This window comes from Mauremys mutica, chromosome 2, assembly GCF_020497125.1.
Source record: "Mauremys mutica isolate MM-2020 ecotype Southern chromosome 2, ASM2049712v1, whole genome shotgun sequence".
NCBI classification, from domain to species: domain Eukaryota; kingdom Metazoa; phylum Chordata; order Testudines; family Geoemydidae; genus Mauremys; species Mauremys mutica.
The window spans coordinates 295,153,071-295,180,842 of NC_059073.1; the positions used below are offsets into that span (position 1 = coordinate 295,153,071).

General features: G+C 61.5%; 2 protein-coding genes across 11 annotated transcripts; both read right to left on the bottom strand.

Annotated features, from left to right (window-relative positions):
• Nucleotides 1-373: 373 nt before the first annotated feature.
• On the bottom strand, nt 374-16,147 carry LRRC61 (leucine rich repeat containing 61). 5 transcript variants are annotated; one of them, XM_045004205.1, is made up of 3 exons: nt 12,813-12,831; nt 11,592-11,635; nt 374-1,730 (listed from the first exon to the last, which is right to left on the bottom strand). In XM_045004205.1, the coding sequence occupies exon 3, from the start codon at nt 1,542-1,544 to the stop codon at nt 753-755; it is 792 nt and encodes a 263-aa protein (XP_044860140.1). In that variant the 5' UTR covers nt 1,545-1,730; nt 11,592-11,635; nt 12,813-12,831; the 3' UTR covers nt 374-752. The 5 variants fall into 5 exon arrangements, with proteins under 5 accessions (XP_044860140.1, XP_044860141.1, XP_044860139.1 ...); XM_045004203.1 differs by lacking the exon at nt 374-1,730 and adding an exon at nt 4,728-8,736 and having other exon boundaries at nt 12,813-12,843; XM_045004206.1 differs by lacking the exons at nt 11,592-11,635; nt 12,813-12,831 and adding an exon at nt 4,525-4,717.
• Nucleotides 16,148-19,817: 3,670 nt separating this feature from the next.
• Nucleotides 19,818-26,906, bottom strand: ZNF467 (zinc finger protein 467). Of its 6 annotated transcripts, XM_045004231.1 has the most exons (6): nt 26,733-26,906; nt 25,413-25,682; nt 24,056-24,170; nt 23,568-23,681; nt 22,760-22,879; nt 19,818-22,411 (listed from the first exon to the last, which is right to left on the bottom strand). In XM_045004231.1, exons 3-6 carry the CDS (start codon nt 24,087-24,089, stop codon nt 20,844-20,846), a joined length of 1,836 nt encoding a protein of 611 aa, XP_044860166.1. In that variant the 5' UTR covers nt 24,090-24,170; nt 25,413-25,682; nt 26,733-26,906; the 3' UTR covers nt 19,818-20,843. The 6 variants fall into 6 exon arrangements, with proteins under 6 accessions (XP_044860166.1, XP_044860169.1, XP_044860170.1 ...); XM_045004234.1 differs by lacking the exon at nt 25,413-25,682; XM_045004235.1 differs by lacking the exon at nt 23,568-23,681.
• Nucleotides 26,907-27,772: the final 866 nt, after the last annotated feature.

Consider the following 27,772-nt stretch of genomic DNA (forward strand, 5'->3'; position numbering starts at 1 on the left):
CCTGGCAGGTCTCAGAGCAATGTGCCAGGGCACACACCATCCCAAAGCCTGGCTGGCGCTCCCCGGCGGGGGATACTGCCAGGGCCCCACACCGCTGGCAGGAGCTGCCCTTCACCAGCAGACGGGGGTTCGCCAAGATTACAGGTCCCCCCCGCCAGATCCTCCTCTCTGCCACCGGGGTCAGCCGGCCGGTTCTCGCACAGGCACTGGGTTGGGAGAGGGAAGGTGCTATCCTGGTAAAGGGACTGGTTCCCCCAGGACCTGGCCGGTAGGGACTGAGCGCTGGGCCCTGCTGGCAGCTGGCGGGCCGCCTGCGGGAAGGAGACTCACAGGGAAGGACCGGGGGGTCCCCTCCCCAAACCCATCACTGCCTCTGGCCCCGTGAGCTGAGAGGCCAGGGAGCGAGGGAGCGAGCCATGGAGCAGGCGGGGCCGCTGCCCGTTGGTGGTGGGCCGCTTGCCCTGAGCTGCCCGCATGGTGCCTGCTGGTGGAATTGTCTCTGGAGCAATCTGAGAATTAAGCCCAGGGTGGCGGGAGCTGGGGGCAGCCTGAGCCCCGGGGCAATGCCAGCGGCTGAGCAGACTCACCGGAGGCCCGAGGGGAACTGGTGAGGTGCTGTGGGGAGATCTGGAAAAGCCCCACTAGGGGGCAGGGGGCTTTGCAGGCGGGGACTCAGGCATGGGCCTCCGTGGGGCTGGGCGATGGAGGCAGATCCCCAGCTGCGCCCCTGCAGGTGGTGCCCGGCGGGCGGCTCAGAACACGTAGGAGCTGGGGTCGCTGCGGACGCTCAGGGCCCGCTCTGCCTGGGAGATGGTGTCGGCCGCCCTCTCGCTCAGCTCCCGGCACTCCTGCAGCACGTCGTTGAACTGCTTGTAGGCCTCCTCCATGATGGAGCTGCGCCGAGCCGGCCTCCGCTCCCAGTAGCCCTCCTCCACCCAGGGCAGGGCCGCGCCCGGCGGCTCCGGGCTGCCCGCCCCGCCGCTGCCGCCCCGCTCCAGGGAGCTGTCCAGGTCCCTGCAGAGCTGGTAGAGCTCGCTGCCGCGCCCGGAGAGCCTCTCGCCGTCGATGGCCTTGAGGCCGGGGAGCAGGTCCCCCAGGGCGCTGCGGTAGGCCCCGCTGGCGCAGATGGGGTTGCTGAGGCGGGCCCGGGCGTCGTGCAGCCGCAGGCTCTCCAGCCGGCGCAGCCCCGCCAGGCACTGCAGCTGCTGCAGGCTGCGCAGCAGGTTGCCGGCTACGTTGAGGCTCTGCAGGCTCTCGCAGGCGCCGAGCGGCTCCAGGCTGCCGACGCGGTTGGCCGAGAGGTTGAGGACAGCCAGGGACTTGAGGGCAGCCAGGGGGCCCAGGTGGGAGATGGCGTTGCCGGAGAGGTCCAGCCACTCCAGGCTGGCGCACTCGCCCAGGCAGCCCAGCTCCGAGATGCCCAGGCCCCGCAGCTTGAGCAGCAGGATGGACTCCAGGGCGAACTCGCCCGTCTTGGCCTTCAGCAGCTGGGCGGTGATCCGGACGTTCTCGCCCTCGTCCCCCGTCTCCGCCCAGGGCTCCATCGCGGCCGGCCCGCTGCACTACACCCCGAGCAGCCCGCAGCCACGGCGCGGAGAACCTCTGCACACCCCGAGCTGGCCGGGTCCGGGAAAGCGCTTTGCCCCTTCCACGCGCCTCTGCCCCACAGGGCTCCCTGGAGCCCGCTGCCCGGGCGGCCACGCCGGGTCACGCCGGCAACGCACCAGCCCCTGGAAGGGAACAGGAGACGGGATCAGGTCCCTGCCAAGCCCAGCTGCCTCCCCCCCGCCGCACACAGCTGGGCACTCGGGGCGGCTCTGTGGCCTGCTGGCCCCTGGTGCTCGAAGCTGCCGTCCGTGGCAGGTGCAGCTCAGTTCCTGGGCTGGGGAGGGGGCACGGATCTCCGGCAGGCTGCTCCGGGCAGGATGCCGCCAGGCCCATAGTAAGAGGTTTGCCCCTGACCTCGATGGCAGCAGGGACCGAGAGAGGCTCACACTACGCAGCAGCTGCTCAGAGCTGGGTGAAGGAATTCGCCCCCTGCGGCCCCACACGCCTGGCCACTTCCGTCCAGGGGCCTCACCCCCTGCCTGTCTCAGACCTGAGGCCTTGTCCATCCTTCCCTAACCCCCCCATCACACCCCACGGGTCAGGGGTCTCCCTGGCTTCTTCTGCGTCCCCTTCCAGCTCAGGCCATGGCCAGAGCCCGGGCTGCTTTGATTGCCAGGCACGGGGGGGGGGGGGGGGAAGGGGGGGTCCGCAGGCAGTAGGAGGCCAAGGCTGCAATGGTTGGCCTGCAAACGTGTGCGGGGGAGGGGGGACGGGGCGGCAAGCGAGGTGGGGGAGGGGCATTTCCATCCCAACAAAGCAGAAGGGGGTTGTGGAACTAGGGTATTTAAACACCAATTCTTGGCACCCTTGCAGGGACACCCCCCCCCAGGCCGTCTGCAGCCCGACACCTCCAGTGGGCCAGGGAGAGTGGGGGGCTTCCGCCACCAGCCCGGGCCCCCTGCGGGGCTGGCGGGACCCTGGGAACGCACGTGCACACCGACGTGTGCAGAGCCAGACACGCCTGTGCACACGGATGTACACGTGTGCATCCCCCCCACAGGTGTGCAGGCGGCACATCCGCGCAGAGCGACACAGCTACATGAACGTGTACGTGGTGCTCACACGGATGAACACACACACACACACACGGATGACCTCACACATGCACACGATTGCACACACTCACACAGATGCACACATGGTCATGCACACACACAGATGGACACAATCACACGCACACAGATGCACACATGGATGGCCGCACACACGCACACACATGGATGACCGCGCACACACACACACAGATGCACACAATTGTGCACACACACACGAACACAATCACACACACACACAGATGCACACATGATCACACACACACAGATGAACACAATCACACACACACGGATGACCGCACACACACACACACACAGAGATGCACACATGATCACACACACACAGATGAACACAGTCACACGCACCCACACGGATGACCGCACACACACACAGATGCACACATGGATGGCTGCACACACACACACAGATGAACACAATCACACGCACACACGGATGACCCCACATACACACACAAGTGCACACATGGATGGCCGCACACACGCACAGATGACCGCACGCGCACACACAGATGCACACATGATTGCGTGCGCACACACAGATGAACACAATCACACGCACACACGGATGGCCGCACACACGCACAGATGACCGCACGCGCACACACAGATGCACACATGATTGCGTGCGCACACACAGATGAACACAATCACACGCACACACACGGATGACCACACACACAGATGCACACATGGATGACCGCACGCACACACAGATGCACACACGATTGCATGCGCACACACAGATGAACACAATCACACGCACACACGGATGGCCGCACACACGCACAGATGACCGCACACGCCCATCCCCCACTCTCCAGTGCCCAGGACCCGCCCGCGGTGCCCGGTGCCCCCCGCCCGCAGCCCCTCACCCGGCGCAGCCGCCTGCTCGCTCCCGGCCGATCCCTTCGCGGGGCGGGGGCCGCGCAGCGTTGCCATGGCAACAGGGGCCGGGGCAGCAGCTCCGCGGGGGGGGCATTTAAAGGGCCAGCGAGCGGCAGGTTCTGCACAGCGGGGGAGGGGCGGCTCCGAGGGACCCCGCTGGGGCCGGTGGCCGGAAGCAGGACCCTACATCCCCTGCCCCATGGGGTCCCCGGGCCCCACTGTCCCCGTCCCCCCCATAGCCCTGCTCCGGGGGTTTAGTACAGGCACGGACGGGCCACGGGCTCCCGGCATTTCTGCTTATTGCCCCGACCTGTCCCTGAGTTTTACTAAAAAGAACCGTGACAAAATCTTACCCTTCGGACAGGGCATCAGCAATCTGCCCCGGGGCCGGGCACACACACACTGCACATGCTGAGATAAGATACACACCGTGCACACACACAGAGATACACCCTGTGCGCGCGCACACACCCCGATATGCACCACACACACGGATACACACCTATCTGCAGATACCCACTGTGCACTCACACGTCTGCACACACCACACACCTGAACAGATACACCCTGTGCACACTCACACATGCAGATCTGCACACACATATACCCACTGTACGTACACACACACAGTGCACACAAAGATTTGCACAGAGATACACACTTCACACTCACATCTGCACATGCGCACACACATACACGCTGCAGAGTCACAGAGACATGTCCTGGGTATGCTCACACATGCTGCACACTTGCCAACACACATGCACCATACATGTTCTCTCACACACACACACACTGATGCTCAGAGAAACACAGCCATGTAGGGCTGGAAAGGGGTGGTCACCACGCCCAGCCCCCTGCACTGAGGCAGCACAGGGAAGCCTAGACCCTGACAGGGGTTTGTCCAACCTGCTCTTAAAACACCTCCAGTGATAGAAACTTTCCCCTAATATCGAACCTCCATCCCCCGGCTGCAGATTAAGCCCATTGCTTCTAGTCCGACTGGCCACTGTCCTCTTTACAGCAACTGAGACCAAACGGCCCATGGTTAGGAGCCACACCGAGCGCTGTACCCTCCCCCTTCAGCCACCTCTGCCCCATAAGGGCCCAGTGGCACCCAGCGCCGTGCACCCGGCCTGGCGTACCCCGGAGACGGGTCTCGGAGACAGTCTCTAAGCCGGCCGGGTCCCCTCCTCCCCGCTGCTGCTGCCTGCGCTGTCGTTCTCGGAGCAGATGAGGGGCGGCGGGGGGTAGTCGGGGAAGGCCCCCAGGTTGGCTCTCAGAAAGACGAGGCGCTCTGTGCTCTCCCCCTGCGGGGGGCGCCTCTCGGAGAAGGGGCTGTCTGGGGCGGTGAAGATGCGCTCCGAGAAGGCCCCCGAGGGCGGGCAGGACAGGTAGAGCATGGCCAGTTTGGCCAGGGCCGGCCAGAGCCAGTGCCGCTTCTCCCAGTACCCCAGCGGGTCCTCCCGGGCCCCGATGGTCTGGTTGTCCCGCAGATACCTCTCCACCATCACACAGGCCGAGTGGCTCTCGGTGGGGAGGGAGGCCCCGCGGCCCTCAGAGGCCAGCAGCCCCACGCTCTCCAGGTGCTCGGTCAGGGTCTTCTCCTTCTGGATCAGTGGAGGCACCGTGGAGCTCTTCCCACTCGGCCCCCTGTCCCAATGGGACTCTGTCTCTGCCTCCCGGGGCTGCGGGGCCGCGTCCACGCAGAAAGCCTTGCCGGGCTGGGCATTCCAGGGGGAGGAAGGGCAGCCAGTGGGGGAGGCCAGGAGCTCCTTCACCTTCCGGACCAGCAGCTGCTTCCAGTGGTCGAGGTCGGAGCCCAGCGGCAGGATGGCGTCCATCCTGCCCTTGAAGCGGGGGTCGAGCAGCGTGGCCAGCACGTACTCCTGGCGGTGGAACATCTCGCTGAGCCGGGGCTCGGTGGAGAGCTGCAGGGCCAGGCTCTCGGCCAGGCGTACGGCGGAGCCAGCCCCCTCCCCGGCCTGGCTCTCGAAGCGCAGGCGGATCTGCTGGAGGAAGATGTGCAGGTAGCGCACCTGCGGCAGCACCTGGCTCAGTGAGGCGTCGGCCGCGCTCGCCTCCCGCACAGCCATCTCGAAGGGCTGCAGCAGCTCCACCAGGCTGCGCATCAGCATCCACTGGGTGGCGCTCAGGGCCAGGCCAGCCTCGCCCATCCAGCGCTTGCCCACGTACTCCTGCACAGCCGGCTGCAGCGCCAGCAGCCGCTCCAGCATGTAGTAGGTGGAGTCCCAGCTCGCCGTGGCCTCCTGCTTCAGCCGGCGCGGGGCCAAGCCGTGCTGCCGCTGCAGCTCCGCCAGCCCCCTCCTGGCCTCCGGCGAGCGGGCGAAGTGGGCGCAGATGGCACGGGCCACCCCCAGTGTGCCCTCGATGCTGCGGTGGAGGCGCAGGAAGCCGAGCACCAGCTGGCTCAGGCAGTGAGCGAAGCAGGGGATGTGGGTGTGGCCGCCGTCCTTCGTGGCCCGCTCCACGCCAGGGCTGCCGCCCGAGACCAGGAAGCCGGGCCTCAGGGAGTTCTGGGCCAGCCACAGCTGGAGCTGCTCGGCCAACACCTGCTGCACGCCACCCAGCGCCTGCTCCTCCTGCAGCGCCTGCACGCACAGCACCGCCTGCCTGCGCTGGCTGCGTGGCTGCCACTGGCCTGAGTCCGAGCGGGGCGCCAGCCAGTGCGCTGCCAGCGCCAGGTACTCCCCTGCCGGCCCCTGGGCCCAGACGTGGGCGCTGAGGTGCACCCGGCTGAGGCTGGCCTGCTGCAGCTCCAGGGCCAGGCCCATGCCGACAGCCTGGCACAGCTGGGGCACTGCCTTGCGGGAGAAGAAAGCCGGCGAGGGGACATGGTAGCGTGGGTCAGCCTGCGCCATGAACCGGTGGAAGGGCTTGGCCGAGACGAAGGAGCAGGGCAGGGCCATGCCGCACAGCAGCTCGGCAATGCTGCGGTTCCAGGCCTGCGCCTGCGGGTGGTTGGGGGTGTATTTGCCAGGCACGTCCCCGCCCCGCTCGGCCAGGCCGGCTTGGTTCTTGCTGGGAGGCAGCGGGGCCGCTGGGGCGGGCAGGGCTTTCGGCACCTTGCCTTCGGGAGGTGCCTCACTCTGCCAGCTGGCACACACGGGAGCTGGGGCCCCACCAGGGCTGGCGCAAGGTGATCTCAGGGGGTCCAACGTGGCGGGCGACGTGAGAGACGGGTCCTCCACGGGCTCCTCCTCCTCCGCCGGCCCCAGGCTCAGCCTCTCGGACCGGGTGCTGCTGGGAGGGGTGGCAGGCGCGCCAGGAGCCCGCCCCCGCCCCCACTCCAGCGGGTGCTTGCCCTCCAGGTGGCGCATGAGGGCCGAGGTGCCGAAGTGGCTGCCCAGTTTGCCACGGCTGACGCTGGCCTGGCACAGGGTGCAGACAGCTCGGCACACGTTGCTGCAGTCGATGTAGAAGAACTGCCAGACGGCCGAGGTGGACTTGCGGCGCTTCGTGCCCGGTGGCACCAGCGGGTGGTTGGGGAGGCTGAGCTGCCCGGACTTGGGGAACCCCTGGCCCACTAGCATCTCCAGGTAGGGTGTGGCCAGGTCCGGCTTGGGGTGCCCTGTGTATACACGGCCCTTCCTGCCCCTCCCCCTGCCCTGGGGGAGCATCTTGCTACTCTCGCTGCTTCCCTCCTCGCTGGACTCTGGGGAGGAATCAGTGACTGGGGTACCTGCCCTTCCCCGCCCCTCCTCCTCCTCCTCCTCCTCACTGGAGTCGCTGATCACGTACAGGAAGCGGGGGCCACCCTGGGGCACTTGGGCAGGGGAGCACAGAGCATGGCTGATGCCAAACACAGTGTCCTGCAAGGGAAACTCCTTCGCCACCTGCTCTTCCTCCTCATTCTCCTCCTCCTCCTCCTCCTGGGCCCTGCGTCCTGCTCTCTTCCTCCGCCCCCACTCCAGCGGGTGCTTGCCCTCCAGGTGGCGCTTCAGGGCGGTGGTGTTGCAGTGGCCCCTCAGCTTGCCACGCCCGACACTGGCCTGGCACAGGGTGCAGATGGCCCGGCAGGGGTCGCTGGCATCCGGGGAGAAGAACTGCCACACCTCAGAGGTGGTCTTGCGGCGCCGGGTGCGGACAGGGAGGCTGAAGGCCGGAGGTGCGGGGCGCTTCGCTGCCCATCCCTCCAGGAGAGCCTTGTCTACACCCAGCACGGAGGAAGGGGGTTGCCAGCTGGCCGTGACGCAAGGCTGGCTGCCCACACTCCGGGGGGCCAGCTCGACCTTCCTCCTCTCATGGCTCCCTTCCCCACAGGCCGCCATGAATCCCAGCGTGCCGCCCTCATGGCCCTCCTCCTCCTCGTCACTAAACTCCAGCTTGATCTCGATCTCGGGGACGTGCTCGTGGTCGGAGCCCGGAGGCAGATGGCGGAGGTGGGCATCGGCAGCTACGGCGAAGGGGAAAGCGCCCGCGGCACGCTCTCCTATGGCACAGACGCCAGGGCTCGGCATGGCCGAGCCGCCGACTGTCCTCCGCTTCCGCAGCTTGCTTTTCTTTACCGGCAACATGCCTAGCGAAAAGGAGCAGGTTCGGGGAGGGAAACACCCCGGGTCAAAGGCAGCTGGCGAAGCAAGCGGTGTCACCCTGCCCCAGACCCTCTCCTTCCCCTCAACAGGAGGAGACGCGCTGGTTGACAGCGGCTGAGCCAGGTGCTGCAGGCCCAAGGTAGGGCGATGCCTTCCGAGCTGGGGGAGAGGCAGAGTCCCCTCCGTGAGCGCAGAGGTCAAAGCAGCACTTGTGGCTGGGGCAGGCTGGCAGAGCAGCCTCGGGATTACCAAGAAGGCACCAGAGGCAGGATTCTAGGGGCGGGAGGCTGCCGGCTGCCGCGGCTCGTTGATTTCCAGGTAGGTAGCAAGTCTGCTCACAAAGAACACTTAATTCAGGAGTTCATTCCTAAGACCTCCATGGCTCCTCAGCCTCGCCGCCTGGCTGCCCCCATCCTGGTGTCCGTCCACAGGAAGCCATGGAGCTACAGCTGCTGTTACCCACTTGTTCTGGGTGAGGCAGCGCGGGGGGCCCTGCTTGGGGTCTCTGGGTGTCCGGGCCAGGCCCACGCATCTGGAGCTGGGAGCCCAGTTTCTCAGGACACGCCCAGGGACACACAGTGCTGGGGAAGATGAAGAATCCGCCAGTTCTGGACCTACAATAGCAGAAAGGAAGCTCAGAATCCTACGAAGCAGCCCCAGGAGAGCAGCTGCCCGTCGCTCCCAGGTCAGGCCGGGGCACATAAGAACGGCCAGGCTGGGTCAGCCCAAAGGTCCATCCAGCCCGTGTCCTGTCTTCTGACAGCGGCCAGTGCCAGGTGTCCCAGAGGGAGTGACCAGAACAGGTGGCCCATTCTCAGCTTCTGGCAAACAGAGGCTATGGACACCATCCCTGCCCAGCCTGGCTAATAGCTACTGATGGCCTGTCCTCCATGAACTTATCTGGTTCTTTTTGAACCCTGTTATAGTCTTGGCCTTCACAATATCTTCTGGCAAGGAGTTCCACAGGTTGACTGAGCACTGTGTGAAAAAATACTTCCTTCTGTTTGTTTTAAACCTGCTGCTTATTAATTTCATTTGGTGACCCCTAGTTCTTGTGTTATGAGGAGTAAATAACATTTCCTTATTTACTTCCTCTACACTAGTCATGATTTTATAGACCTCAATCATATCCCCCCTTAGTCGTCTCTTTTCCAAGCTGAAAGTCCCAGTCTTATTAATCTCTCCTCATATGGCAGCTGTTCCAGACCCCTAATCATTTGTGTTGCCCTTTTCTGAACCTTTTCCAATTCCAATATATCTTTTTTGAGATGGGGTGACCACATCTGCACACACTATTCGCGATGTGGGTGTACCATGGATTTATATAGAGGCAACATGATATTTTCTGTCTTATTATCTATCCCTTTCTTAATGACTCCCAGCATTCTGTTCGCTTTTTTGACTGTCGCTGCACTTTGGGTGGATGATTTTAGAGAACTATCCACAATGACTCCAAGATCTTTCTTCAGTGGCAACAGCTAATTTAGACCCCATCATTTTATATGTACAGTTGGGATCATCTTTTCCAACGTACATGACTTTGCATTTATCAACACTGAATTTCATCTCCCATTTTGTTGCCCAGCCACCCAGTTTTGTGAGATCCTTTTGTAGCTCTTCACAGTCTGCCTGGGACTTAACTATCCTGAGTAGTTTTGTATCAGCTGCAAATTTTGCCACCTCACCATTTACTGCTTTTTCTAAATCATTTATGAATATGTTGAATACAACTGGACCCAATACAGATCCCTGGGGGACACCACTATTTACCTCGCTCTATTCTGAAAACTGACCATTTATTCCTACGATTTGTTTCCTATTTTTTAACCAGTTACCAATCTATGAGCGCACCTTCCCTGTTATCCCATGACAGCTTATTTTGCTTAAGAGCCTTTGGTGAAGGACCTTATCAAAAGCTTTCTGAAAATCTAAATACGCTATATCCACTGGATCCCCCTTGTCCACATGCTTGCTGACCCCCTCAAAGAATTCTAGTAGATTGGTGAGGCATGATTTCCCTTTACAAAAACCATGTTGACTCTTCCCCAACAAATTATGTTCATCTATATCTCTGACAATATTGTTCAAACTAGTTTCAACTAGTTAGCCGGTACTGTAATTGCCAAGATCACCCCTGAGCCCTTTTTAAAAATTGGTGTCATATTAACTACCCTGCAATCATTTGGTACAGAAGCAGATTTAAATGATAGGTTACCGGCCCAGCTCCTGCGGACACACCAGGGTAACCAGCCTGATTCTAAAGAATTACAACAGTGGCAGAGCTAAGCAGCACCAGACTCCGCTGGGACAGATGCTGGGAGCTCTCGGGCTTGTCAATTGAAGCTGGTCACTTCTCCCCCTCGCAGTCTCTCCTCCCCGCTCAGTCCTTCCGTGGTTTATTCTCCCAGTCTTTCCCCCTCATCCCATGAAAATCAACACCTCCCCGAATCCACACTTGTCCCCATCCACCAGGTTGCTGTGTCTCTCTCACACATGCACACACACTCACACTGCCCTGCCTTGTGCTGCCTCTCTCACCTCCCCTGAACCCCCTCCCTCACACACCCTCCAGTACTCTCTCCCCTGCAAAACATCCACTCCCCCACCCCAAAGCCATGTGGTGCCCTCCTCTGTCCATGCCGCGCCCCAAATGTGCTCAGCCCTTCTGCTCCCAAATGCTGTTCCCCGCTTGCCTGCCAAGCTGAGCCGGGGGGGACATGGGTCTGACCTGGGGGGTGCAGCAGTGAGCAGGACAGAGGAGAGGGGTTCTAGCTTCTCTGTCCCGGTTGCTCTTTTGTCTAGTGCAGCAGTTCTCGAACTGTGGGTCGTGACCACCAGGGCTGGCTTAGACTTGCTGGGCTCGGGGCTGAAGCCTGAGCCTCACTGCTCAGGGCCGAAGCTGAAGCTGAGGGATTCAGCCCTGGGTGGTGGGGCTCAGGTTACAGGCCCCCTGGCTGGGACAGAAGCTTTGAGCCCTTCCCCGCCCAGGGCAGTGAGGTTCAGGCTCTGGCTTTGCTCCCCGACCCGGGGCAGTGGGAATCAGGCAGACTCAGGCTTCAGTCCCCTCTCCTGGGGTTGTGCAGGAATTGTTGTTGTCAGAAGGGGGTCACGGTGCAATGAACTTTGAGGACCCCTGGTCTAGTGGATCTGCCAGGCAGGAGCCTCAGGGCGGGAGAGGAGAGAGGGGAGCGGGCTGGGAGCTGCCCAGCCATCTTAAAGCTGCCTATGGGTTATTTGTGCAGAGGCCTGGCCTGCCTCCATGTGCTTCACAAATCTGTGGGGAACTGCCACTGAACGCAGCCACCTCTGGGGAGAAACCCAGCAGCCACAGGAGCTAGGCAGCCGTGCCTCACGCTGCTTGCAATGGGAGCTCAGCAGCTTGCAGGCCCAGGCCCCTTGTAATTAGCTGAGCTGGGACGCCGGGATTAACCTCTGCAGCCTTAGAAAAGAGCCTCCCAAGGAGACAAACCTGCCTCCTGCGGCTAAAAGATGGAGCCTCCAGCAGGGCAGCACCTGCATAGGGGAGAAGAACAGGGGCACTTGTGGCACCTTGGAGACTAACACATTTGAAACCTGTCATTATACATAGGGGAGAACACCCACTGCTCAGCCCCCGCCCCATTCCCTGCTCAGCCCCCGCTCCCTGCAGCCCACAGCCCCCCACCAGCCCCTGCTCCCCCTGTAGCCCCCCACTCTCTGCTCATCCCCCACCCCACCTCCCTGCAGCCCCCGCTCCGCCCCCTGCAGCCCCCACTCCCTGCTCAGCCTCCGCCCCGCTCCCTGCAGCCCAGAGCCCCCCACCGAGCCCCTGCCCCCCTCCCTGCAGCCCCCACTCCCTGCAGCCCAGAGCCCCCCACCAAGCCCCCGCCCCGCTCCCTGCAGCCCAGAGCCCCCCACCGAGCCCCCGCCACGCTCCCTGCAGCCCCCACTCCCTGCTCATCCCCCGCCCCGCTCCCTGCAGCCCCCACTCCCTGCTCATCCCCCGCCCCGCTCCCTGCAGCCCAGAGCCCCCCACCGAGCCCCCGCCCCGCCTCCCTGCAGCCCAGAGCCCCCCACCGAGCCCCCGCCCCGCTCCCTGCAGCCCCCACTCCCTGCTCAGCCCCCATGCCCCCTCCCCGTAGCCCCCCACTCCCTGCTCAGCCCCCATGCCCCCTCCCCGTAGCCCCCCACTCCCTGCTCAGCCCCCATGCCCCCTCCCCGTAGCCCCCCACTCTCTGCTCATCCCCCACCCCACCTCCCTGCAGCCCCTACTCCACTCCCTGCTCAGCCCCCACCCTGCTCCCTGCAGCCCCTACTCCACTCCCTGCTCAGCCCCCACCCCGCTCCCTGCAGCCCCCACCCCCTGCTCCCGTCAGCCCAGCGCCCCCCTCCGAGCCCCCCTCCCTGCAGCCCCCGCTCAGCCCCCACCCCGCTCCCTGCAGCCCCCACTCCCTGTTCAGCCCCTGCCCCCCCTGTAGCCCCCCACTCTCTGCTCATCCCCCACCCCACCTCACCTCCCTGCAGCCCCCACTCCACTTCCTGCTCAGCCTCCACCCCGCTCCATGCAGCCCCCACTCCCTGCAGCCCAGAGCCCCCCACCGAGCCCCCGCTCCCATCCTTTGTTCTGGCCTCAGCCCCCGCCCCCTTGGGTGCCGGCTGCCCGGGGGTGGGGGTTCCCCCCTCCCAGCACAGAGCCGCCCCCTCCCCTTACCAAGCAGCAGCAGCAGCAGCAACAATCCGCCGGCTCCCCCCTCCCCCCGACAGGGTCTGCTGACCCCGCCCCGCGCCAGTAGTAAAGATGGCCGCCATCTCCCATTGTTTGCAAGGGGCTCGAAGCTCCATTGCCCTCTCTCAAAATGGCCGCCCCGTTCTCCTCTAGGGGTTGGGGGGGAGGGGTGGAAGGAACTGCAGAGGTGAATGACAGCTCCCTTCCGGGGGGAGGGGCTGCCTGAGGGGAGGGATAGCTCAGTGGTAATAGGTAATAATTGGAGATATACCAATCTCCTAGAACTGGAAGGGACCTTGAAAGGTCACTGAGTCCAGCCCCCTGCCTTCACTAGCAGGACCAATTTTTGGCCCAGATCCCTAAGTGGCCCCCTCAAGGATTGAACTCACAACCCTGGGTTTAGCAGGCCAATGCTCAAACCACTGAGCTATTGGTGTGAGCATTAGCCTGCTACACCCAGGGGTGTGAGTTCAATCCTTCAGGGGGCCACTTAAGGATCTGGGGCAAAAATCTGTCTGGGGTTGGTCCTGTTTTGAGCAGGGGGTTGGACTAGAGACCTCCTGAGGTCCCTTCCAACCCTGAGATTCTATGACTGACCGACTCCCCAAACTGGCTCTGCACCCCCACCTGAAGAGAGCACAGACTGACCCCCTCCACACTGCCTCTCCACCCCCGCCTGAGGGGAGTGTGGTCTCACCCCTGGCAGTTGTGGGGTCAGGGTCTCGGCTAAATGTTCGATGGGCCCTGCTGCCATGAACTCAGGGGGCTGGCAGTGGTGCAGGGCCAGGCTGTCTGCCCAGTGCCCCCCCCACAAACAGCCAAATGACCATAGCCCCAGCTGCCCACGTGAGGCTGAGTCAGGAGGGGATCTTCCCCCCCTCCCCTGCCAGAGTCAGGGGCAGCTCTCAGACCCAGCCTACCCCCACCCCTCTCTCCTGGACCCGCGAGCCCCCTGAATCCAGGACCCCTTCGCCAGCTGCCAGTCGTGCCTCTACCACCCCACCCCAGACATGCGCACCCCCGGCCTGGCCACCCTCCATCCCCAGTGCCCCGCAGAGCGGGAGAATGGAGGGAAACTGGCTGCCCCCCAACACTGCTCTGGCCCAGGGGTGCAGACGACACTGGCGTATGTCTCCCTTTCCAGATGGCTGAGGGCAGGGTTCAGGGAAGGTGAGCTGGCTGCACGGCTCTGGCCCCTGCTTGCTTAACTGGGCCTAATGTACCCTTGGGGCCATCCTAAGGGGTTCTGCCCTGTGTGTCAGCCCTGCAGTCTCAGTCCTCGGGAAGCGCCCGCCAGGCTGGGACAGGCCAGTCCCTGCTGGGGGAAGATAAGGGGCTTAGTGCCATGTTTTATTTATTTCTGTTCTTGACTTTGAGCACCAAGCCACCTGTTCCATCCCACAGAGCCTTTGCTCTGCTGTGACAATGCCTGTTTTCCTTAAAGCCCCAGCTCCTGGAGTCACATGGCTCTCTGATGAGTTCAGCCTTCATTCTTAAAGAACAAGTACGTTTCTACCCCTCCTGGCTGTGAAGAAAGCTTCAAAATGTGACCCTAAGGGCTCAACAAGCAAGAGGCAAATCAAAAGAATGCCAAATCTATTATTTTTTTACAGAATCTCCCGCTTTTAAAGCCAATCTCATGAGTTTTGGTGAGCCTGACTCATGATTTTTGACCATTTGGGATTGGCAATACTGCCGTAGTTAGAGCTCTCACCCGGGTTCAATTTCCCCCTCCATTGGAGGAGGAGAAAGGCTTTGAACAGGGCTCTCCCAAGCATGCCCTAATCACTGAGTTATGGAGTAGCCTGATGTTAGGCTCCGACAGTCTCCTCTATGAAGCTTTTCCCCTGTGGATAAATAATGACTGAGGGATTAGAGCGGGGGCTCGGGGGTGTGCCCTGAGCACTGGACTACATAGAGAGTCACTCTCTCTGCGACCCAGTGACAGGGCTAGAGCGAGAGAATGAATGAACGACTAGTCCAATGAGCCTGCCCACCTTACCAAGTGCTCCAGATCGGTCTGTATAACTGACCTGTGCCCATCATGACTGACCACTCTGCCAATGTTTGTGGTGTCATCTGCAAATGTTACCAGCAAAGGTTTTCTCTTTTCTTCCAGACGCTTGAGAAAGGGAGTTCAAGTGCCCGGCCTTGGGACAAAACAGACACCAGGAGAAACACCCCCAAAGGACGATGATTCTCGTTTGCTATTACATTCATGATCTCTCAGCTAGCCAGTTTTTAATCCATTTAATATGGGCACATGGATTTTGTATAGTGCTAGTTTTTTTAACAGAATGTCATGTGGGACTCAGACAAAAGCCATGCAGAGGTCATCGCTACATCATGTCATCAGTTATCTTTATCAGCCAAACCTGTAATCTCATCACAAAGTGATGTAAAATGGGTGTGACAAGACCTGTGTTCCATAAAACCACGTTGATTGCCGTTAGTCAGGCTGCCACCCTGTCAGTCTTTGCTGACTGCACCCCAGAGCAGCCTTGTCACGATTTTGCCCAGGATTCTTGTCAGGCTAACTGGTCTAGTCACTCAGCTCATCCTGTTTGGCGTCATTTAAATGTTTAAAATATTTGCACAACAACAGCATTTTCCCCAGTCCTCCGGAACTTCCTTGGTATTCCACAGTTTGTTCAAAATCAACATTAGTGGTTGAGAGAGCGCTTCAACCAATTGTTTTCATATGCTTGGGTGCAAGTTATCCGGTCCCACCAATTAAAAAATTAACTTCAGTAGTTGCTGTTTAACACCCTACAGGATTCCTGTGGGAATAGAAGGTATTTCCTTATCACTATGACATAGGAATACATCATCACGCTTCATTCCAAATACAGAACAGAAATATTGATTCAATACTTCTGCCTTTCCTGGATCAGGATGGTCTATTTTAGCATCCTGACCTGGTATTAGACTTATACCATGGTTAGGATTTAATTTGTTCCTGGTATACTTAATGAATTCCTTCTTTTTGTCCTTAACTACACTGGCCATAGATTTTTTTCACTGCTATGCTGAGTTTCCCTTATCAACTATCTGCATTTTCCTAATGGTTGGTTTGTATTCATTGCCATCAGATTCCCCATTTTTCCATTTGTTATAGATTATATTTTTATTTTTAATTGCTAATTTCACTTCCCCTCTTAACGAGGATGATATTCTTTTTTAAATGAAGAAGCCTTCATACATGATTGCAGAATTGTGGGGAGCATTTAGCATGTAATAAAGCATTCCTAAGAAGCTCCCAATTATCACTCCACCCTCCTCACACCCCACCCCCCCATTCCTTGAAGCCTGTAGTGTCATTTGTCTCTTTGTAATATCTCTCTCCAGTAAAATACCCTGGAATTTCTTGGACACAAATATATATTTTAAATTGTGAGTGTTGATCTGTCAGGTGGGCTGGATGGTTTCCAGTGAAGCATCCTCCATGTCCACTGAAGTGCAAGGCCAGACACCTCCCATACAAAGAATGCCGTTTTACCATCCTTTCCCTTTGCTTTGTAAGGCTGGCATGGCAGAAATTCTGTCCCGAACAGGATGTGTCAAGCACTTGGTTTTTCTAACGCTGTACCAAGGCCTCTTTGGGTTGCTGCGGATTTCCTCGAACACCTCCGGCAGGCTGCAGGGGGTGCTGAAGTGCCTTGCAGACGTGATTGGGGCTCAGGCTCCTCACACCACGTTTCTGTGGGTCAGCCTCTCTTCCATTCACTATTACAACATGATCAGTGAAATGCTCACGGCAAAGATGGATACTTTAAAAGTGAATCCCTTTGGACGGCACCAGGTGTCTAACTACAGTTTCTCACTTGGAATACAGGCCTCAGCCCTTTACAGCTCAGTGCATCGCACGATGGGAAAAGCTTAGCTATGGAATGGGCAGGCGGGTGAGCCAGGTTTTGGAAGCTGTGCGAGGAGCTGCCTGTCTGCGGGAGGAACCGGCTCCTGTCTGAGATGTGACATTCAGTATGGGAGAGTGAAAGGGAGTTCAAGTGCCCAGCAAAGCCCGTGAGCTCCAGCTGGACTGTGTGTGGTGTGCACGCCCCAAAGTGCCTCATTGTGCAAAGTCCATATGCACTGAACTGCAACCATCCAACACAGGGGCTGGTGCTAGCCAGGGTACAGACCTCTGTGTCTGGAGCTGAGAGCGCAGGGTTCTTGTCTGGTCACACCCACCCACGGGGGTTTGTGCATGGTTGGTCTAGGCTAGATCGGAGCTGAAGCATGTAGTCTCCCCTTTAACCAGTTCCTTATCCACCTTTCAATTTTCATATTGAGCCCCATCTTTTCCCATTTAACTAATAATTCCCCATGCGGAACCGTATCAAATGCCTTACTGAAATTGAGGTAAATTAGATCCTCTGCATTTCCTTTGTCTAAAAAATCTGTTACCTTCTCAAAGAAGGAGATCAGGTTGGTTTGGCACGATCTACCTTTTGTAAAACCATGTTGTATTTTGTCCCAATTACCATTGACCTCAATGTCCTTTGTCCCAGATCTACTTTTGTTTATCCTTCCATGTAGTTTGAACTGAATTAGCTTATGATCGCTCAAACCAAGGTTGTCCTCTACAACCATTTCTTCTATGAGGTCCTCACTACTCACCAAAACCAAATCTAAAATGGCATCCCCTCTTGTTGGTTCAGCAACTACTTGGTGAAGAAATCCATCAGCTATCGCATCCAGGAAAATCTGAGCCCTATTATTATTACTAGCACTTGTCCTCCAGTCTATATCTGGGAAGTTAAAGTCTCCCATGATCTCTTGCATCCGACGAAGTGGGTATTCACCCACGAAAGCTCATGCTGCAAAACGTCTGTTAGTCTATAAGGTGCCACAGGATTCTTTGCTGCTTTTACAGTTCCAGACTAACACGGCTACCCCTCTGATACTTGACATGATCACACAATTCCCATTAGTGTTTACTTCATTAAAAACATTAAAGAGGTCTCTATCCATATCCAAATCAGATCCCGGTGGTCTGTAGCACACCCCAAGCACTATCCCAAGGGAGGCTCTAGTAGCTTTCTTCCCCAATGTGATTTTTGTCCAGACAGACTCTGTCTTATGCATTCCGTCACTTATTTCTTTGCAGTTAACCTCATCACTGACATACAATGCTACTCCACCACCTTGGCCTTTATTTCTAAACAGCACAGAGCCTTCACTACCTGTGCTCCAGTCACGACTACTATTCCACCAGGTTTCTGTTATCCCTATATCTGGTTTCACTTCCTGCACCAGTAGCTCTAGTCCCTCCATTTTGTTACCTAGGCTCCTCGCATTCGTGTACAAACATCTCAATTTTTGCTGTCTGGTTCCCAGCTGTGCCCCCAGGGCTGCCTTTGCCCACCTCATGCCACTGGCCCGCTCCACCCGAATGCCATCAGCTCTGCACTCCCTGCTGCCCCTGCAGGCTTCAGGGAGTGACCAGGCTGAGCAAGCCGCAGGGTCTGTGTCCCCAGCTTCCCCCTCAAGTGTCTTGCTGGGGGGCTTGGCCAGCTCTGTGAGCAGAGCAGCTCCCCCCTCACAGCCCAGGCTGGGCAAGGTCCCCTCCCCTGTCAAAAATGCAGCCAGATAGTTCCCCCCCCCCATCTCCAGGACTGATTGAGGCCTGCCCCACCCCTCCTGACTATGGAGCTCAGCCGCCTTCCCCCTCAGCCTGTGGATGGAGGGCACCGGCCCTGCGTCCACCCCACACAAGGGCTGGAGGGGTAAGTTAGGCCCATTAACCCTAGACCCCACCTGGAGGAGAGCTCAGGGCTCGAAGGCCTGACTTCCTGATGAAGCCCAGCTGAGGGAGGAGCTGGGCTGCGTTTATAAAGCCAGGAAGCCGCAGCAGAAGGGGGCTGCAGGCTGCATTCACTCCCAGGGAGAGGCACCGACAGCTAGGAGGTCAGAGGTGGTTCACCCAGAGAAGAGGGGGACCAGAAGCTGTAGGAAGGAGAACCAGGGCTGAGGGACAGCAGACCAGTCACTAGGTACAGGGTCCCTGGACTGGAAGCTGGAGTAGCGAGTGGCCCTGGTTTCCCTACCGGTTGCTAGGGAAGTGGCACCATCAGGACAGCGCCAGAGGACTGCCTGGGAATGGTTGTGTGGAAGGGCTTTGGGTAACCTCAGAAGGGGAACCATGTAGTGACCTGGCCAGAGGGCCGAGTCCGGAATAGGTGGCTGCAGTTCCTGGAGCGAGAGGGGCTGCAGGGTGAGACAGGACGGGTGACGACACCGCCAGTGGAGGGTGCAATGCCTGGCACAGCTCATCCCCAGGATGGCCAGGAGGCAGCGCCACCCGCAGTGAGTGCACCCTGGCAATACAGACAAGCTCCCCTGCTGCCCACCAGGCCTGGCACCAAGGCCCCCCCCAGATTCAGGTAGCTGGGGGGCCAACCTGCTGCCCACAGCAGGCCTATCTCTGCCCTGCCTAGGAGATCCTGGGTCAGGGATGAGGAAGAGGGAGCAGCCTGCACAGCTCAGGGAGGCTCTGCTCCGCCCTCCCTCCGCACCCAGTCATTTCAAGCTGGGGAGGGAGGGAGGAACAGGCCCCTGCGGAGCTGCCCCCTCCTAGGCGGAGGGGAGGGATTTCTGTGGCGCTGAGGGGGCAGGACCAGCTGATGCGGGGACAGAGTGGTGCAGAATGAATGGAAGTAGAACAGGGGGCCAAGGGCAGGTGGGGACAAAACTAACTCCTTGGCAATTGTGCTTTGCGGGGAGAAGCTGGCAGCCCTCCCGCCATGGCTGCGATTGGGGGGATTTCACCCAAACGGGACATGAACTCGTTTTTGTTTGTTCCAACGCTATTGGCAGGTATGGCGGGAACTCGTGAGCAGGCCCCTCGGTCCCAGCTTCCCACTCTGTGACCGTGGAGCCGAGCAGGTCTCGGCCATTGTTCTCAGTGCCCAGCCTCTGCTTCCCCCCCTGCAGGGCTCCTCAGAGACCGCCCCCCCAGACAGGTGTGAAGGAGGAAACGCCCAGCTCGCAGCACTAGCCAGCCAACGGGCTTGAGTTTCGTCTTTAATTACAGAGGGACGTTAACATTCAAATGCCCCTTTGCTTGGGGGTCCCCTGCTGTGCCCCCTCTCAGGCGGAGAGCAGAGACTCCCCTTTCTCGCTCACCCACAGTTCTTGCTGGACCAGTGCCAGGTGCCCTGGCCAGCGACTGGGGAACTGAGCAGGCTGAGAAGCCAGCTTCCAACCCATCTCCAGCACTGTTCCTAACACTGTTTAGGGCACCATTTGGCTCAGGGAACAGTATTATCCCCCTTTCTAGCTGAGGAATGATTCAGCGATGAGTCCTAACCCCGTCTCCTGCCTGGCCAGCTCCCAGGCGGTGTTCAGGGCTGGTCTCGCAGGTCCTGTTTGTATCACTTGCAGCAGGTGGATGACGGACAGGCCAAGGCTGAGGGCAGCTGCGCCCAGCGGTGTCCCTGCCGGTGCCCGTAAGGGCTGGGCTGTGTGAACGGCACGCTGGGCTCTCAAGGCACGTCTGGATCAGAAGTGGGTCTCGCTGCAGGACCCTCAGGCAGCTTCTTTCCTGTGGCTTCCCAATTCTCTCTCTCCCGTCCCGTCCGTACACCGGAGAGCTGGGATTGGGGGCGAGTGGCAGAGCTGTGAGGGTGGGGAGCCCCAGGTGGGCATGGCAGGTTGGGCTGAGCTGCAGGGCCAGGCTGAAGTGATGATCTAGAGAAGGATGGCGACGGCTGGCTGTCAGGAATGAGGGGCACCAGCAGAGCTGGTGGGGGAAGGAGCCCCAGGCTGGATTGCAGGGGGCTGCAGGTCGGGTCTGAACCAGGGTGACAAGGAAGGACTGGAATACGGGGGGGTGAGAGGGGAGTGTTGCAGAGCAGTGTATGTGCAGGGAGCCCAGGGCTGGGATAGCACGGCGGGGAGGGGGGTTACAGGTTGGCACTGAGGGCACAGCACCTGCCCGCACTTTGTCCAGCTCACAGCAGAGCAGCTGGTCCCTCGGAGTGGTGAGCCGTGCGAGTCACTAGTCTCGCACCGCTAGAGGCAGGCTGCCTGCTGGCTCAGGGGGTCGTGCACAGCCCAGGGGCTGCCCCTGTCGCTCTGCAGGGGGGCAGCGTGGGTACGCTCATGCCTCAGGAGATGCGTCTTCCTGCTGAAGCTCTTGCCACACTGGGTGCAGATGTAGGGCCGGTGCCCTGTGTGCACGGCCTGGTGCCGGACCAGGTTGGTCTTGGAGCTGAAGCGCTTGCCGCACTGGCTGCAGCCGTGGGGGCGGGTGCCGGTGTGCACGGCCTGGTGCCTCACCAGGTGGGACTTGCGGCTGAAGCCGCGGCCGCACTGCTCGCAGATGTAGGGCCGCTTGCCCGAGTGCGCCTTGGTGTGGGCGATGAGGTTGGGCCGGGAGCTGAAGCTGCGGTTGCACTGGGGGCAGGCGAAGGGGCGCTCGCCGGTGTGGACGCGGCGGTGCCGCACCAGGTGCTGGTTGTGGGTGAAGCTGCGGCCGCAGTCGGGGCAGGCGAAGGGGCGCTCCCCGGTGTGCGTGCGCTGGTGCGTGGTCAGGTTGGGCTTGTGGCTGAAGCTCTTCTCGCAGTAGGCGCAGGCGTAAGGCTTGAGGCCCATGTGGCTGCGCAGGTGGGCGGTCAGGTGGCGCTTGTCGCTGAAGCCGCGTCCGCACTCGGCGCAGGAGAAGGGCCGCCCCTCCAGGTGCAGCCGCTGGTGCGACGTCAGGTTCTTCTTCCAGCTGAAGCTTTTGCCGCACTCGGGGCAGGTGAAGGGTTTCTGCTCCGGCAAGGACCCTGGGGGTGGCGCTGCCACTCCTGGCAGCCTGCAGGGGGCACTTGTCTCCAGCTGGGCCAGTGCCCCCGGCTCCGGCTCCGTGTGCACGCGCTGGTGCCGCACCAGATGCTGCTTGTGGGTAAAGCTGCGGGCGCACTGGGCGCACTGGTAGGGGCGCTCCCCGGTGTGGATGCGCTGGTGCCGGATCAGGTGCGTCTTCTTGCGGAAGCTCCGGCCGCACTCGGCGCAGGGGAAGGGCCGCTCCCCGGTGTGCGTCTTCTGGTGCGATCCCAGGTGGATCTTCTGGCTGAAGCAGCGGCCGCACTGGGCGCACTGGTAGGGGCGCTCGCCCGTGTGGATGCGCTGGTGCCGGGTCAGGTGGGCCTTCTTGCTGAAGCCCTTGCCGCACTGGGCGCAGGGGAAGGGCCGCTCCCCAGAGTGGGTGCGCTGGTGGGCCACCAGGTTGGGCTTCTGGCTGAAGCTGCGGCCGCACTCCCCGCAGGCGTAGGGGCTCTCCCCCGTGTGCACCCGCTGGTGGAGCCGCAGCGTCAGCTTGTCCTTGAACCGCCGCTCGCACTCGGTGCAGCCATACGGCTTCTCGGTCAGGAGCTGCCACTGCTGCAGGGCCAAGCCCGGGAGGTCGCCGTAGCTGCCGTAGTCCTCCAGGCTCGGCCTCTCCAGCTTGCAGGCGCCCAGGTAGCCGTGGCCCCCGTCGGGATGCAGCAAGCCGCTGCCCTGCAGCTGCCCCGACAGCAGCGCCTCCGCGCTGAGACTCGCGGGCCACTCCTCATAGTCCTCCTCCACCTTCACCGTCCGGATGAGCCAGTCATCTGCCCGGGAGGAGGGGAGAGAGATGGGGAATCAGACAGCCCAGCACGTCGGGTAACCCACCGACCCCCAGCCATCAGCCAGCCACGTCCCTGGCTTCTTCAGGGACAGAACCACGCCCAGCAATTCCAGTACCGCCCCCTGCTGAGCTACCGGAGCAGCTCCCGCGGCCCAGGGATGTGAACGGCCCTGTGGTCCCCTCACTGGCCAAGGGCTGACGGGGCTGTGGAGACTGAACACTCTCACCGCAGGGCTGGGGCACATTGGCAGCGGATGGTGCCAGGGCGTTTGCTTGGAGCTGAAGCGCTTGCCGCACTGGTTGCAGCCGTGGGGGTGGGGGTGTTTCTCACCTGAGCAGCTGCTCTCGGGGCCTTTTCGTCCTTCCAGACCCATCTGCTGCTCGCCACCATGCTGCTGCTGCTGCTCTCGCTCACCTTGCGGGACGATCTCGGGCTTGGGAACTACGGATCCTGTCGGGGGGGGAGAGAATCAAGCCCAGATTCCCCCACGCTTCAGGAATTGTCACAAGCAGCCCAGGAGCGGCTGGCTGCAACTCCCTCCATCTCCCTCGGGTTTTATAAAGTCGCCCATCACCCGTGGCGTCGTGGCGCCTGAAGGGCAGCAAATCCTGGCTCTGGCGGACCGAGAGGCAAGTGGAGTTCCACCGCCCCTCCCTGCGAATGCCAGCAGAGGCTCCCTCCTGCACACAGCACGGGGCTGCCCGTAGCCGGCAGCAGCACTCAGAGAGAGGCAGCCCCATAAGCAATCACGCCCCGAAGCAGCAACCGTTTTGTTGGGCCCCAGCAATAGCTCAAAGTGCCTGCAGCCAGGGACAGGCAGCCAGCACCAGTGCCACAAGCTCACAGCTCCAGCGGGGGCTGCTGCAGTCCCCAGCGCAGCCCCCGGGAGACGCCCGCCAGGCGCAAGAAGGGCTCCTGCTTCCCACAGGAAAGGAGGCAAACCTCGGGCCGAGCACCAGCGACGGCAAGTCGCTGCGGCTGGGGTTCAGCAGGACCTCCAGGCTGGCAGAGCAACAACCGTGCCCGGATCCTCCTGCCCTGACACGGCACAAATACTGGTCAGTCCACGTCCTTACTCTGCTTCCAGGACCTGGAGCATCTCGCTTGGGAAAGAGCCCTGCTCCTGCCCCTCACTGACCTGGGCTGGCGCTGCCAGGGGCCTCCCTCTCCTCTGCCTCCCCAGGAGCCTTGGCACGAGGCTCTTCGGCTTGCTCGATCCGTGGGACAATCTCGGGTTTGGTGACGGGGGACCCTGCATGAGACACAACAGAGGCTGCTGGCCACATGCAGGGCAGGCCAGGCCACCCGCCGGCTCTCGGGCACAGCAAACCCAGTCGCCCCAAAGCTGACGGAGGGTACGTTTAGGAGAGGAGTCCAGCTAGGGCCTTAGTCCCTGCGGAGATAACACTCCTGCACAGTGCCACTGGGCTGGGGTCGCAATGACTCCTGCCTGAGCCACGCACCACAGGGCCTGCCTGTTTGCAGCCAGTAGAGAGCCCCCGACACTGCTGTTGCTCCATCCACCAGCCCCCCAGGGAATTTAGGGGGAGGTACCCCTCGCTGGCTCTCCCCGGAGCACTCCCTGTGCAATGCGGGGCACACACCGCAGGCGGGGGCTGTTTTTACCCAGAGCAATCATGGCATCATAGTTCTCCCTCATTCTGGTCTCGTGCTGCTCCCCGCGCGCTCTGCCACTGCTCCAGAAGAGGAGGGCGGTCCCGTCCTCACGCCTCGCTGGGACCTGCAACAACAAGAGACGCCCGCCCATGAGACCACGCGGCTGAGTGAGCAGCATGCTCAGCGGGGATACCCCAGAGAACGCACCCCAGGGGCTTTGGAAACGTCCCCGTGGGCTAATCCACTTCAGCTCCGGGGCAGCATCACAGTCAGGGCTCGGTGCGCTCTGCGAGAAGCTGGGCCTACGTTCTGCAGCCTCTGGTGGAAAGTCTGCAGCAGCTTCAAATACATTCGGAAACGGAGCTTTCTGTGGACTCAGGGGTGAAGCTGAGTAACGCAGCGCAGCTCCACGCTCTGTATTTGGATGTTGAATCTACTTTGCTTCATGCTGTCCCCACACACTCAGTTTTCAACATGCTATCGAATCCTGAACGAAATTACAGAAAGGCTTTGCAAACATCTTCTGGGGGGAAGCTGAAAGTCTTGGCTGCTGCATGAGAGGCAACTGGCAGCTGAGAATGGGTGGAAGATTGACTGACAGTGTGGAGTCAACACATTGGCTGGACGCTTCTGTCCAACTAGCTAGCACTGTTGGGTTATTACTTGCCATCTGTAGGGTTCAGAGTTAACATCCCATTGAGATGAATGGGGCAGTCCACACCCGTCCAAGCTAGGTGTCCCTCAACTCAGGCAGACGTCGCTGCGCGGCTTACGCTTGGCTCAAGCTTTCAGCATTTCATTTGTTGCTATGAGGGGAAGAATCATTTTTAAAGTAGGGCTGACCTGCTGGAGCCCAGATCCGCTCACCGGGCGGATGGTACGATTGGGACCCGTGTAGCGCCTTAGATGTTCGTCTTCAGGCTTGGCCCCTTTATCATTAGGCTGCGGGATCTGCTTGCAGCCCTGCTCCCATCTTCTGGGAAATGAAAACTCTCGCCGGCATTAAACCAGGGACCGTCCCCCAGTATTGTGTGCGGAGGCATCACGGGGAGAGCAGACCAAACCCGCCTGCTGGGGGACAGTGATTCAGCTGGCCCAAGTGATCCATGCTCTGCTCCTTGTGTGCCCCATGCCCCTTCCGGGATGTCTACACTGCAATACACCCGTGGCACCGAGGCTCAGGCTGCAGGGCTATCACACCGCAGGGCAGCTGTTCTGGTTCAAGCTGGAGCCCAGGCACTGGGACCCTCCCACACTGCGGGATGTCAGAGCCCAGGCTCCAGCCCGGGCCTGGATGTCTACCCAGCCTCGCAGCCTGCGCCCGGGCCAGCCGTGCTGCAGGCCTTTCACCGCGGTGCACACGTACCCTTAGCGACTCCTCTTCACTCCAGAGCTGGGTCGGCTCTGCAGGGCCAAGAGAGGGGGCTGCATCCTATTCCGGCTCGTGCTCCATGGGCAGCGATGGTGGGCGAGGAAGAACGGCCCAGCGGGGCTGTCAGACCCCAGGCGGGGTTTGCGGGGCTGGCAGCTCGGGCTCTGAGCACACGCTGTCTCCTTAGCGTGCTAGCAGGGGGCTGCGGAGGACAGCGTGGGGGGCTGCGTGGAGATGGACGCGTCCTGTCGGCGTGAGGTGGCTCTGTAGAGCAGACAAGGCGAGGGAGATGGTGGGCCCTGGCGTTCTCACGGAGGCCTGGCGTAGGCGCAGCACCTTAGCTAGCAGGTGCCGGCTTCCCCAACAGCCACAGCTCTCTCCCCCGCAGGCCTCACTTAACCCCTTCCTAGCCGTGTCGGCTGGCTGGGGTGTCCCCTTAGCTCACAGGGCTTCATGCCCCACTCCCACAAGGTCTGTGCCTGGGGACCAGCAACACTGCCTGGGCTCCCGCCGGCGTCTCCCTCCCGCAAGGAATCACACCCCAGGGCTCAGCCCTACTGAGACTGTCCCAGCAACTGGGGTGTCTCCCACGGGTGCCGCCCCTCTGCCCCCTGCCCAGTTTCTCCCCCGCCCTCCCCCAGCTGCCCAGCCCTTCCCTCTCTGTGGGCTGGCTCTGTCCCCTCCTCTTCCTGCCCAGCTGCCTGCCTCCCCCTCCTCTGCCACATGGCCTGGCCTTCCCCCTCCCCCCAGATCCTCTCCCCCTGCCCGGACTCTCCCCTCCCCCTCTGCTCAGACCCTCTCCCCCCTCCCCTGCTGCACGGCCTCCCCTCCCCCCACTCTGCACAACCCTTCTTCCCCCTCTCACCCAGGCTCTCCCTTCCCCCCCTCCCCCACTCTGCACAACCCTTCTTCCCCCTCCCCTTCCTGTTCTGCTTCCCTTCCCCTTCGGTGGAGTCTTCCCCTCCCTTCTTGCTTCATCCCGCCCTCCTCTTCCTGCATCGCCTCTCCCCCTCCCCCAACTCTGCCTAGATTCTCCCCTCCCCCATCCTGTCTCCCTTCTCCCCCTCCCCTCCTCTCCTCTCTCCCTTTCCCCCATATTCCCCCCCAGCCCCATGGTTAAGCCCTTCCCCCACCCCCCGCGGGCAGGGCACAGGGCGCAGCGGGGGACCCAGGAGTCCGACCCCCCCCCCGCGCTGCTGCATCAAAGAGGGGCAGGAAATGCCCCCCCAGCCCATCCAAGCGGCACTGAGCTCCCCGCGCCCCTCACCGCGGCGTCGGGCGCCCCCTGCTCCAGCTGCCCCCCGCGTGTCCTACCTGCGCGGCAGCCCCACGGCCACGCGTGGCCCGGCTCCGCCGCAACGGGACCGCGCCCGGGGAGGGGAGCCCGGTCCCGGGCCGGGCTGGGGGGCAGCGGGGCCCCCTGCTCCCTCCCGCCGGAGCCGCGCCAGCCACGAGCCGGGCTCGCAGGCGCCCGGGCAGCTGGGCTGGGGGAGCGGCGGGGCTGGCCGCGCCGGGCACCCTGGGAGCTGTAGTGTTCCTGCGGGGCCCCGCGGGGCCGGCGGCGGGGCGGGGACTACAACTCCCAGCAGCCCGCGCGCCGAGGGGCCGAGCCCGGCGCTGCCAGCCCTGGGGCCAGAGCCCGCTGACCCCTGCCCAGAGCCAGGCCCGCGGGGTGGGAGGGGTCCCAGGGGAGGAGAGAGACGGGGGGTCATGGCCTTTACCTGGCCAGCTCCTGGAGGTGGGGGGGCAGCCCCACCGAGCTCCCCCCGGCTCTGGGGAAGGGGCTCTCCGCAGAGCCCTGCAAGGGGGAGTTCAGACCTCTGCCCCATAGACCCATCCGCTGTCACTTCCCCCAGCGCTTAGCCCGCTGACCCCTGCAGAGAGCCAGGCCTGGGGCAGCCAGGCCCTCTGCCCGCGGGGTCCCAGGGGAGGAGAGAACGGGGGGGGGAGGTCATGGCCTTTACCTGGCCAGCTCCTGGGGGGGGGCAGCCCCGCTGAGCTCCCCCCGGCTCTGGGGAAGGGGCTCTCCGCAGAGCCCTGCAAGGGGGAGTTCAAACCTCTGCCCCATAGACCCATCCCCTGTCACTTCCCCCAGCGCTTAGCCCGCCGGGGGCCGAGCCGGGAGCCCCGCAGTGGAGACAGCCCCACCCCGGGGGAAGGGCAGCGAGCGCAGGACGGGGGGCTCTGCCGCTCCTGTGCCACGGGGAAAGGGCCCCGATTCAATCACTGGCCTAACTAGCCGGAGCAGCGCTGCCCGCCCACGCCAGGGCAGAGTCACCCCTGGCTCTGACCCAGCTCAGTCCCTGAGCCTGTGGGGCCAGGCCGGCTGCCAGGATCAGGTGCCCGTTTGTGAG